This window comes from Capsella rubella, unplaced genomic scaffold (assembly GCF_000375325.1).
Source record: "Capsella rubella cultivar Monte Gargano unplaced genomic scaffold, Caprub1_0 scaffold_2, whole genome shotgun sequence".
Lineage (NCBI taxonomy): Eukaryota > Viridiplantae > Streptophyta > Magnoliopsida > Brassicales > Brassicaceae > Capsella > Capsella rubella.
Genome location: NW_006238922.1, coordinates 196505 through 208502, shown reverse-complemented (window position 1 = coordinate 208502; position 11998 = coordinate 196505). Strand labels below are relative to the sequence as shown.

General features: G+C 38.9%; 3 protein-coding genes across 3 annotated transcripts; all 3 read left to right on the top strand.

The window, feature by feature from the left end:
* Nucleotides 1-3484: 3484 nt before the first annotated feature.
* On the top strand, nucleotides 3485-6443 carry LOC17894277 (mitogen-activated protein kinase kinase kinase 7). Its single transcript, XM_006301002.2, has 4 exons — nucleotides 3485-3603; nucleotides 3688-3805; nucleotides 3915-5927; nucleotides 6016-6443. Exons 3-4 carry the CDS (start codon nucleotides 3974-3976, stop codon nucleotides 6207-6209), a joined length of 2148 nt encoding a protein of 715 aa, XP_006301064.1. The 5' UTR covers nucleotides 3485-3603; nucleotides 3688-3805; nucleotides 3915-3973; the 3' UTR covers nucleotides 6210-6443.
* Nucleotides 6444-6483: 40 nt separating this feature from the next.
* Nucleotides 6484-8476, top strand: LOC17894161 (putative pentatricopeptide repeat-containing protein At1g64310). The gene has a single exon (XM_006300869.2). It carries the CDS (start codon nucleotides 6497-6499, stop codon nucleotides 8156-8158), a length of 1662 nt encoding a protein of 553 aa, XP_006300931.1. The 5' UTR covers nucleotides 6484-6496; the 3' UTR covers nucleotides 8159-8476.
* LOC17894222 (COP1-interactive protein 1) lies at nucleotides 8252-11180 on the top strand. The gene is made up of 4 exons (XM_006300371.2): nucleotides 8252-8299; nucleotides 8951-9035; nucleotides 9147-10197; nucleotides 10277-11180. Exons 1-4 carry the CDS (start codon nucleotides 8252-8254, stop codon nucleotides 11058-11060), a joined length of 1968 nt encoding a protein of 655 aa, XP_006300433.2. The 3' UTR covers nucleotides 11061-11180.
* The last annotated feature ends 818 nt before the right edge of the window (nucleotides 11181-11998 follow it).

Here is an 11998-nt window from a genome sequence, read left to right as displayed (position 1 = left end):
CTCCAAGACCTGTTTCACTTAACAAACTTCTCACCTTTTCCAGAATTGTTCTATTTAGCCTTTCAGCTACCCCATTTTGCTGAGGGGTATAAGGGCAGGTCTTGTGCCTTAGAATGCCATGAATCTTGCAATGCTCATCAAACATTCTGTTGCAGTACTCAAGACCATTATTTGTCCTTAGAGTCTTCAGTTTCTTCCCACTTTGATTCTCAACTAAGACCTTCCACTCAACAAATTTACTGAAAGCTTCATCTTTTGTTTTTAAGAAATAGACCCATACTTTTCTTGAGAAGTCGTCAACAAATGAAATGTAGTACTGACACTTTGACAGGCTTGGAGTAAGATTAGGAGAACCCCATAGATCAGAATGGACATATTCCAAAGGATCCTTGGAAGTATGTTTCCCAGTCTTGAATGATGATTTGTGAAACTTTCCAAGAACACAATGTTCACAGTTCTGCAGCTGTGAGATCTCTTCTGGCTTTATCATCTCCTTCTTAGCTAACAACTTAATCCTTTCTCACTCATATGTCCCAATCTACTGTGCCATAGCATTGTTTTATCTCCCTGCTTTGCTGCTGTGTTTGCTTCTCCCACTACTGGTTCTCCATCAAGAATATAGAGAGTATTCTTATATTCACCTGCTAAAGCCTCTTTTCCATTGTAGAAAACTTGTAGCCTGAAATTCTTTGACTGAAACCAACACCCCCAAAGAGATCAGGTTCCTCTTTGCAGTGGATGAATATCTGACTTTTGTTAACACGACAGTGGTATTGTCATAGTTAACAATCTTCACCTTTCCTATAGCTGTAATAACACAGAAAGTATCATTTCCCATAAGGATCTTCCCACCATCAATTTCTTCAATGTCAAACATTAGATCCTTCCTATAGGTAAGGTGATAAGAACACCCTGAATCTAGAACCCATCCTTCTCTTGCACTTTCAGATGCAGTTAGCATCATTGGCTCAGAATCAATTCCCTTTCCTACAATGGCTTCAGCATTGCTACTTTGACCTTTCTTGGGACATTCTCTTTTAAAATGTCCCTCAGCTCCACAAATCCAGCATACTTTCTTGCTCTTAGCCTTCTCCTTTCCTTTGACTGCTTGTTTAGCCTTAGGATTAGACTTCTTTTCAGTCTTAGATTTGTGCTGAACATAGAGCCCTTCACCACTGGATTTAGTCAAATAGCTTCCTTTCTGCTTTAGCTCTGTCTCTAAGGAATATGCCGATTGAGTTATTTCCTTTAGAGTTATAGTCTCCTTACCACCTCTGTACTTTAGAGTGTGAACTAACTGAGCAAAATGTGATGGCAAGCTGTTTAGGAGGATTACAGCTTGGTCTTCATCACTTAACTCCACATCAAGACTTCCCAAATCTGATACCAGTTTGTTGAACACATCCAGATTCTTGTCAAGATTCTTGTCTTCTTCCATTTTAAAACTGTAGAATCTTTGTTTAAGATAGAAACGATTTGGCAAAGACTTATCCTGATACTGAGACTCTAATGCATCCCACATGCTTTGAGCAGTAGTATTCTTCATAACTTTTCTCAGCACCAAATCAGTCACACTCATGCCTATCAGATTTCTGACCCTTCTATCTTTAGCTACCCACTTAGGGTCTGATTCATCAGCTTTCTCTACTGAACCTGCTGGTGTTTGATCAGTCTTGAGGACTGAATCCAACCCGAGAATCTCAAGTTGAGCTAACACCCTGTGCTTCCATATAGAGAAATCCCCATCACCATCAAACTTGTCTACCTCAAACTTTCCCTGAGTAGGTTCCATCTATTCTTCTTACCAGATCTGATCAGAACCCAGAAATCCAAATAACAGGAACACACCACACAGAACACCCACACCAACAAAGAAAACCAGAAAACCACGATATACAACTAGATCCAAAACACCAAGATAACCCTTTTCTTAGAGTACACAGAAATACCCGAGATTCAGAAGTAAACCACCTAGACTCAGAAACCAGGTAGAAAACCTTTACCTGCTGAGGCTAGATCTTCTGTTGTGTGCTCTAAAGGCGATCTTAGGCTGAAAGCTGTCAACTTTATGACACTCAACCTTGCTCTGATACCATTTGTCACGTTTTAAACCAAGTTTCCAAGATTGTTCTCTTCTTTATCTTTGTTTGTTTGTGTTTGCAGAAGTAAGAACAAGAAGAAGAGAGAAGAGAGAAGACACAGAGATTTACAAGTTCCCAAGGCCAATGTGGCCAAGGTACGTCTTGGTGAGCTTAAACCAGCTCACAAGGTTTCCTTTAAGCGTTTAAAACCAGAGTTACAAGAAACCAGAAAGAACAACAACCCAGAGATTCAACACCAAGCTATAAAAGAAGATAAGCTCTTCTCCTATCTCTTAAAACCTCTCTAGATCTTTCTGCTTGTAACTCACGCTCTTCTCATCTTGTCATTATGCCCTCTGCTTTTCCTTTTATACACCTAATGGACGCTCCCTTTTCAGGTCACTCCAAAACCTAGGCGTAACAAACCTTTCACCGCCAACGTCTCCTTTCGAGACCGTGTCCTTCAAGTGAAGACAAAAGCAAAGTGTTGACTGTTCACGTGGGCATACAGCTTTTTCAAACCTGGGCCTTACCAAAGACTTAAATTAAGCCCAATAGCTGTCTCAAGCCCACCTTGTTGAAACTGGATCGTTTCTTCACATCGGGGTTTTGAATCCACGGATGATAATCAAACAAAAGCCAATTTACAAATGCTTGTTCTCTCCGAACTTTTTCTCTCTACAACATTTTTTTTTTATATTTCTAGAATTTTCTGATTGTGTCTATTGAGAGGAGCTTGAGCACAAAGAAACAACGTTTCTCTATAAGTAGCTTGAGCACAAAGTTTCTCTTTTGACTTTTAACCAGGGCTATTAATTGTTAGACTTAGGTAACAATTTTGGTGTTTAAAAAAAAAAAAAAAGTGACTTAGGTAATAACATTTTGTTTTTGTCCCATAACAATCTTTGTGAATTTTTGTTATTTTTTCTAATACATATTAACAACTCATTAATAATGCTTCTAGTTCTACTGTATAACTATACCCTTTGACAATTATTTTCTTAACTAACATCCAGTTCCAGCTTATAATAAAATGTGGACGGTCAAAGATTCAAATGCGTAAAAAAAATCAATATACAGTATTATAGAGACTAATCAACCTTTATCTTATTTTAGTTTTGGTCAGATTCAACCAAATGGATAATGTTTTGAATCAAGTAAAACATTAAATAAAATTCGTAAAAAACGCCGATAAAATAACGCCGTTATACGACCGTTTTGGAAAAAACATTAATAAAACTCTAATTAATCACTTTATTAGGTAATAAATAATTACGACGAAACTCGCGGGAACACCACATTATGCGGACAAAAATAAATATCAGACGAGAAAACATAACACTTTGAAAAAATAATTATTCAGCTTTCTCTGCAAAATCGTTACAGAGAGACGACATCGAAAAAAACTTTTGGTCAAAAAATTAGAAGCAACCCAAAGAGAAGAGAGCACAAAGTTCTCATTTTTTTTTTTCCCCTTTCTCTCTCTTTTGAAGCTTCTTCTGATTCATTCCAAGTTTTACAGGTAAAGATCGAGTTTTTTTGTTTGTTTGTTGATTTCTTAATGTTCTCCTGGAATTGAACCCTAATTTTGAGATATGGTGATCAGGGTTGAAGGAGATTGTTGATGTTTTGGTTTGATTCGATTCCTCAACCATATGATTTCATATATTCGAAGACAATTCATCGATCCTTGAACCAAATCCAAAAAAGGATCTTCATTGCAGGTTTTCTCCTCCACATTGGAATCATCGTATCTATACATGATTCAACAGAATTGGGAATTGTAATTGAAATGGTTTTCTCAAAGCTTGATTTTTTAATTTTATTTTCCAGCCTTCATAAGATCAAACTTTGTCGAGGAAATTTGAATATTTGGACAAGCCTGTGATGCGATGGAGCAATTCAGGCAAATCGGAGAGGTTCTTGGAAGCTTAAACGCGCTTATGGTATTACAAGACGATATCTTAATCAACCAGAGACAATGCTGTTTGCTGTTAGATATTTTCAGTTTGGGTTTCAACACCGTTGCCGAAGAGATCAGGCATAACTTGAAGCTTGAAGAGAAGCACTCTAAATGGAGAGCCCTTGAGCAGCCTTTGAGAGAGCTCTATCGAGTCTTTAAAGAAGGCGAAATGTATGTTCGGAATTGTATGTCCAATAAAGATTGGTGGGGCAAAGTTATCAACTTTCATCAGAACAAAGATTGTGTTGAGTTTCACATACACAACTTGCTATCTTACTTTCCGGCTGTGATCGAAGCTATCGAGACGGCTGGAGAGATTTCTGGTCTCGACCCTGCAGAGATGGAGAGGAGGAGAGTTGTGTTTTCAAGAAAGTATGATAAAGAGTGGAATGATCCTAAGCTTTTCCAGTGGAGGTTTGGGAAACAGTATTTGGTTCCAAGGGATCTTTGCAGCCGGTTTGAGCATTCATGGAGAGAAGATAGGTGGAATCTGGTGGAAGCATTGCAAGAGAAGAGAAAGTCCAAGAGCGATGAGATTGGGAAGACTGAGAAGCGTTTAGCTGATTTTCTGTTGAAGAAGCTAACCGGGTTGGAACAGTTTAACGGTAAGCTTTTCCCGAGTTCGATACTCGTTGGTTCTAAGGATTACCAAGTGAGGCGGAGATTAGGTGCTGGTGGTCAGTACAAGGAGATTCAATGGTTAGGGGATAGTTTCGTATTGAGACATTTTTTCGGGGATCTTGAGCCATTAAACACAGAGATTTCTTCTCTGTTATCGCTTTGTCACTCGAATATACTTCAGTACCTTTGTGGATTCTATGATGAAGAAAGGAAAGAATGTTCTCTGGTTATGGAGTTAATGCACAAAGACTTGAAAAGCTACATGAAGGAGAATTGTGGACCTAGAAGAAGATATCTCTTCTCTGTTACTGTTGTGATCGATATAATGCTTCAAATCGCGAGAGGGATGGAGTATCTTCATTCAAATGAGATTTTCCATGGAGATTTGAATCCCATGAACATTCTTTTGAAAGAGAGAAGCCACACCGAAGGCTATTTCCACGCGAAAATTTCAGGATTTGGTTTGACATCAGTCAAAAATCAGTCTTTTTCTCGGGCTTCTTCTAGACCAACCACACCTGATCCTATAATCTGGTATGCACCTGAAGTTCTCGCAGAGATGGAAAAAGATCTCAAAGGTACAGCTCCGAGATCAAAGTTTACACATAAAGCTGATGTCTATAGCTTTGCAATGGTGTGTTTCGAGCTTATAACCGGTAAAGTTCCATTTGAAGATAGCCATCTTCAAGGCGATAACATGGCTAAGAACATTAGAACGGGAGAGAGACCTCTCTTCCCTTTCCCTTCGCCGAAGTACCTAGTCAGTCTAATTAAACGGTGCTGGCATTCAGAACCAAATCAGCGTCCGACTTTCTCTTCCATTTGCCGGATCCTGCGCTACATCAAGAAGTTTCTAGTTGTGAATCCGGATCAAGGTCACCTCCAAATCCAAAATCCACTTATCGATTGCTGCGACTTGGAAGCAAGATTCTTGAAAAAATTCTCTCTGGAGTCAGGTTCTCATGCGGGATCCGTGACACAGATACCGTTCCAGCTATACTCATACAGGATTACAGAGAAAGAGAAGATGAGTCCAAACTTCAACAAAGAAGAGAATTCAGAAACAGGCGAGTCAATTTCCGAAAGTGTTTCAGTGGTTGAAGATCCACCAACAATGCCAACGTATACAAAGTCATTGTGCTTTGATGCAAAATCTGAATACTCAGATACAAGATCAGTTTACTCAGAAGCTCCAATCAAAAAGACCTCAGCTTTAAAGCAAAGCACTGACGCCGTAAAACTCAGAAGAAACTCAATCTCAGGTCAGATAAAAATTTATTCAGCCAAACCACTCAACTCTAATCTCTCTCATGGATCAAACCAAATAGATTAATAATTCTTTTGTCGTAGGTTTACGATCTTCAGGATCGTCGCCTATAAAACCAAGATCAGCAACAAAAGCATCATCACCGCTAAGTCCATTTGGAAGAAGCAGCAGCAAAGCAAGGAAGGATGCTAGATTGCCTTTGAGTCCTATGAGTCCTTTGAGCCATGGGAGACGTAGACAACTCTCTGGTCCTGCTTCTGACTCTGAGCTAACATAGGCAACACACATTCTTGTTTTTGCAAGAATCTTAAACTGAGACAACGTTTCAGTGTTAGTTCCATAACATACCCTTTTTGTGTAACCTCTTAAATACCTTTTTTTTCTTTTCTTCGTATGTGTAAATTTTGCTTTCTTTAGATACTTTTCTCTTTAGCTTATGCAAGTTTACTTTTGAAAAACAAGAGCTTTATTGTACCCTCTTTGCTTAACGTCTTATTCCGATTTTGAGCTCCTGTGTTTGAGGATTTGTTCCATTAAAGATCGGATTTTGCCATTGCACCTGTAATGTCCTCGCAGACGCAATTACGTTTGATTCTCTATGAGTTCTCGAGGAAATTTCAAACGAAATTGAGTACCCAGAAACTGCATAGCTTTGTTACTAAGTCCAGACTCGCTCGTGATCCCTTTTTCGCGACGCAGCTTGTCAGACTCTATGCGCAAAACGATGATCTTGCGTCTGCCCGCAAACTGTTCGACGTATTTCCTGACAGAAGCGTTTTCCTCTGGAACTCTGTTATTCGAGCTTATGCTAAAGCCCATCAATTCAGTACTGCTTTTTCACTTTTCTCTCAGATGCTGAGTTCTGATAGGAGACCAGATAACTTCACCTATGCATGCTTAGCTCGTGGCTTTTCAGAGAGTTTCGATACTGATGGACTGAGGTGTATTCATGGGATTGCAATGGTATCTGGTCATGGATTTGATCAAATTTGTGGCAGTGCAATTGTTAAAGCTTATTCAAAAGCTGGCCATATTTCTGAAGCAAGTAAGTTATTTCTTTCAATTCCAGATCCAGATGTTGCTTTATGGAATGTTATGATTTCTGGATATGAATGCTGTGGGATTTGGGATAAAGGAATCAATATGTTTAACTTAATGCAACATCGAGGAAATCTACCAAATTGTTATACAATGGTAGCCCTAGCAACTTGTTTGATTGATCCTAGTTTGCTACACATTGCTTGGTCTGTTCATGGATTTTGTTTGAAAATCAATCTGGATACTCATTCTTATGTTGGTTGTGCTTTAGTGAACATGTACTCAAGATGCAGGTGCATAGCTTCTGCTCGTAGTGTGTATAATAGCATCTCTGGGCCTGATTTAGTTGCGTGTTCTTCTTTGATAACTGGTTATTCGAGATGTGGGAATCACAAGGAGGCTTTGTATTTGTTTAATGAGCTGAGAGTGAGTGGTAAGAAGCCGGATTGTGTTCTTGTGGCGATTGTATTAGGGTCTTGTGCTGAGTTATCAGATTCAGTCTATGGAAAAGAAGTGCATGGCTATGCTATTAGACTAGGACTAGAGTTTGATATCAAGGTTCACTCAGCTCTTATAGACATGTACTCAAAATGTGGGGTTTTGGATTCTGCGATAAATCTTTTTGAGGGAATTCCAGAGAAAAACATTGTTTCCTTCAATTCCGTTATTTTGGGTCTTGGCTTGAACGGATTTGCTTCCACTGTGTTTGAAAAGTTCACCGAGATGCTTGAGATGGGCTTGAAACCTGATGAGGCCACTTTCGCTGCTCTGCTTTGTACTTGTTGCCATTCGGGACTTTTATATAAGGGTCAAGAAATCTTCGAGAGAATGAAGTTTGAGTTTGGTATTGAACCAAAAACAGAGCATTATGTTTACTTAGTAAAGTTGATGGGAATGGCTGGAAAGCTAGAAGAAGCATTTGAGTTTGTAATGTCACTACGAAAACCAATTGATTCAGGAATTTTGGGAGCACTATTGTCATGTTGCGAAGTTCATGAGAACACGCAGTTGGCTGAAGTTGTAGCAGAGAAGATATTGGAGAATGGGGAAGAGAGAGGAAGAAGTGTATACAAAGTGATGCTCTCTAATGTGTATGCAAGATATGGGAGATGGGATGAAGTAGAAAGGCTTAGAGATGGAATTTCAGAAAGCTTTGGAGGGAAATTGCCAGGGATTAGTTGGTTTTAACCGCGAAAAACAACCGAGCTTCTTGCTGATGATGAAGATGAAGCAGAGAAGCTCTTTCTGGTGTTTGAGGAACGTTACAGACATAAAGAAGGAATGAGGCATGCCATTGCTGGGAAGAGGATGTTTCAGTACGTAGATAAGGTTAGAAGAAAACCCTTGAATTATCGTTGTTGGTTTTGTTTGGAGTCTAAAAGTCACAAAGATCAGATCAGAGAAGTTTTATGGGATAATTTTGAAGATATTCCGGTCTGATCGGATCTATCTTAGGTTAGGGAGACAAACCATTGAATTTATTTATTTATCCTTTTTTTCTTCTCATCACAACTTCCAATATTGCTCTGTTTTCTAACATATCTATCTTTCTGCTAAAAAACCTCTCTTTCTAATTTAAAAATCATAATAATTAGATTTAAATCATTGTTTGGTTTCATCTTTCCCAGAAGACAAAGAAACGACTATTTTCATTCGATCTCACATTTCACCTGGTAATATTTTCAATCCTACTCTTCCCTGTCAACAATGTAAATTGTAGAATACAGTTTATTCTGTTTTGATGTCTTGAGAAAATTACTTCTGCAGAAAAATCTGGTCTCTTTATTTTGATTTGATCCCCATATCGTTGCGTGAGATCATTCTCTCATTCCTGTTTTCACTAGACAAAACTTGATACATACGTTATTTCTTTTATCAATGTTATCAAACGATTATAGACATGTGTAAGAATGGTAGAGATTTGCTTTTGAATATATGATACTAAACATTTGTGATGTTTGCTGTTTTGTGTGTTTGCAGGACGTTTTATTGATCTTTTTGTTTGGTAAAGGTTCAAATGCAGAGACGAGAACGAGGGTCGTAAGAATGGAGCGAGCAAAAACAGGTAAGATTTGTTTGAATTGATGCTCAACGAAAATTAAATTACGTAAATACTATTTTCCTCTTTGAAAATTGTTTATGTAAGGTTTTGTTAGTTCTCTTGTCATCTCTGCAGAAGTGGAGAAGAAAGTTTCAAAACTTGTGAAGTTCATCCAAAACAAAAACAAGATTCCAAAGGATTCAAAGAGAGAACTTCTAGGGATTGTTAACGATCTTCAAGAGCAGTGTCAGTCTCTCTTTTCTATTTTTGATGATTTTCAACAAGATTTAGACCCGAAAAGCGGTGGCAGAATAAAAGGGAAATCGCGTATTGCTTCATCGAGTTCAGATTTAGAATATTACTCTTCAGAGGAAATAGAGAATGTTATTGAGGAAGGAATTGAAATTTCTGAGCTACAAAGCAAGCTTGAAGCATTGAGGAATGAGGCTGAAGAGAAAGAACGAGAATTGACTTCACGTGTGAAGGAGCTAGTACGAGAGCTAGGTAATGCTAAAGCTGAGTGTGATAAGAAAAGAGGTTTAGAAAAAGAGATTGCGATGAAAGCTAGTGAAAGTAAACAGTTAGGAGAGAAGAACAAAGGGCTTAGATCTCAAATCTCCGGTTTGGAATCGGTTTTGAGAGAGAAAGGAGATGAGATATCAACACTTGTGAACAAGTTTGGCAACAGCGAGTTAGGTTTAACATCAAGGATCGAAGAATTGAAATGCCAATTGAGAAATTTGGAAGAAGAAATTGGTTTCCTTCGCGCACGAAACGCGGAATTGGCTAAAAAGTATGAAGTTAAGAGGGTAGAGGATGAAGAGCACGTTAAGGGACTGATGGATCAGGTAAATGGTATGAAACATGAGCTTGAATCATTGCAGAGGCAGAAAGATGAATCTGAAGCAAAGTTGGAGAAGAAAGTCGCACAAGTTACAAAGACGGAGATGCAACTGAAGAGTTTGAAAGAAAAAACAGAGGAGGAGAGGAACAGACTGAATAAAGAGATTGTCCATCTTAAAGGAGAAAATCAGAAGCTGCATACAAGAATCGAAGAGCTCGATTCATTGAATATGGAGATAAAGACGAAAAATGCTGATAAAGTTAGAAATGAGAGCAAGATATTGGACATTCAAAATTCTGATCAGAAGAAATTGGTCAAGGAACAAGATGATATTATTCACAGGTAAACAACAGAAACTTTTTTGGTTTTCAAATTGTCAGAGTATTCATTCAGGCTTTAAGTCTTTATGTTTCTATCGCAGGCTATCGGTGAAAGTCAAGGATCAAGAGAGACTTCTCAAAGAACAAAAGGACACTATTGACAAGTTATCTGATGATCAGAAGCTATCGAAACGTTGGTCATTTGGTTCGAGCCGGGATTGGAAACTGAATCCAAATACCTTGGAGAAGAAAATGGAAGAATTAGCTGAAGATTTCCGGATGAAGATAGAAGATCATATTAGGATACTATACAGGAGGATCCATGTGGCCGAACAAATACACTTAGAGAGCAAGAACGACTATATAAAAACACGAGAGATGGCTCAAGAAAATAGAGAAAATAGAGAAAGTCTGACGTTTTTCGAAACCCATTTCTACAATATGAAAGATGCTTTGGAAAAAGGGTACACGAGATCGGAAACGGCTATGAAGAAGCTAGAAGAAGCAGAGGAGCAAACGAAGAGAGTTGCCAGACTAGGTGAAGAGATCGACTCGGCGAAGCTATGGGTGAGTGGGAAGAAGAGCGAGCTAGAGAGTCTAAAGGCAAAGCTAGAATGCAGAGAAGCTCAAGAATATCTGTTGAAGGAGAAGCTGTCGAAGCTAGAGAAGAAGCTTGCGGAAGAAGGAACAGAGAAACTGAAACTAACGAAGGTGTTGAGCAAATATGAATCGAAAACGAAAGAGCTTGAGATGAAGGTGAAGGGAAGAGAAGTAGAAGTGTTGAGTTTAGGGGAAGAGAAGAGAGAAGCCATAAGACAACTGTGCATTGTTGTGGATTATCAAAGAGAACGATACGATCAACTCAAGAGAAATCAAAAATCTTAAAAGATTGATGATCTTTAACACCTTAATTCTCTTTTTTTATTCATTTTCATTTACCAATGTTTCTTATATATATACAAATTCATTAACCCATCTTGCAAAACAAAACATAAAAGATTTGTAATTGTAAGATAGTGGATTCATGGTTGTTGTAAAATACAAGTAAGTAATGTTGGGAATCTAAACCAAGCCAACTTTCCATTAGTATGATATTGTCCGCTTTGGGCTTATCACTCAAGCCCGCACGGATTTATTGGGCTCCTTCCCAAAAGGCCTCATACTAATTAGAGTTGGACTTAACTTATATATTAGAAACTTCTCTTTCTAATCTTCCGATGTGGGATATTGGTTTGTATTCCAATACTCCCCCTCAAACCAATATCCATTCCTCTAGGTCCACAATCTTGACCTAGGCTCTGATACCAATTGTTGGATATCAAAGTGAAGACCAAGGAAAACTCATGTTTTCTAATTCAAGTAACCGTGGAGGACATGGTAGTAATCAAGGAGGAAACAGAGGAGGTTATGGCCGTGGAGGGTCTAACCGAGGTGGCTCTGGTCGTGGTGGTAGAGGTCGAGGCCGAGGACGGTCTAATGGACAGAAACGTGGAGAAGAAGCCACAGATCAAAACCATTATCTCGAGGGGGCGTGTGGAGAAAAGATCCCACATCGGAAGATGTGAGGGGACTTAAGTAATATATAAAGGGTTAGGGCCAATCCACTCATTGCCAATTGGTTTTGATCTGTGGCTTCTTCTCCACGTTTCTGTCCATTAGACCGTCCTCGGCCTCGACCTCTACCACCACGACCAGAGCCACCTCGGTTAGACCCTCCACGGCCATAACCTCCTCTGTTTCCTCCTTGATTACTACCATGTCCTCCACGGTTACTTGAATTAGAAAACATGAGTTTTCCTTGGTCTTCACTTTGGGTCTCTTCC

Bases quoted from the DNA above. Each gene is read 5' to 3' on its own strand.
- LOC17894277 (XM_006301002.2), top strand. From the start codon at position 3,974: ATGGAGCAATTCAGGCAAATCGGAGAGGTTCTTGGAAGCTTAAACGCG. The intron at 5,928-6,015 runs GTCAGATAAAAA...CTTTTGTCGTAG, and splicing joins CAGAAGAAACTCAATCTCAG to GTTTACGATCTTCAGGATCG.
- LOC17894161 (XM_006300869.2), top strand. From the start codon at position 6,497: ATGTCCTCGCAGACGCAATTACGTTTGATTCTCTATGAGTTCTCGAGG.
- LOC17894222 (XM_006300371.2), top strand. From the start codon at position 8,252: ATGAGGCATGCCATTGCTGGGAAGAGGATGTTTCAGTACGTAGATAAG. The intron at 8,300-8,950 runs GTTAGAAGAAAA...GTGTGTTTGCAG, and splicing joins TGTTTCAGTACGTAGATAAG to GACGTTTTATTGATCTTTTT. The intron at 10,198-10,276 runs GTAAACAACAGA...TTTCTATCGCAG, and splicing joins CAAGATGATATTATTCACAG to GCTATCGGTGAAAGTCAAGG.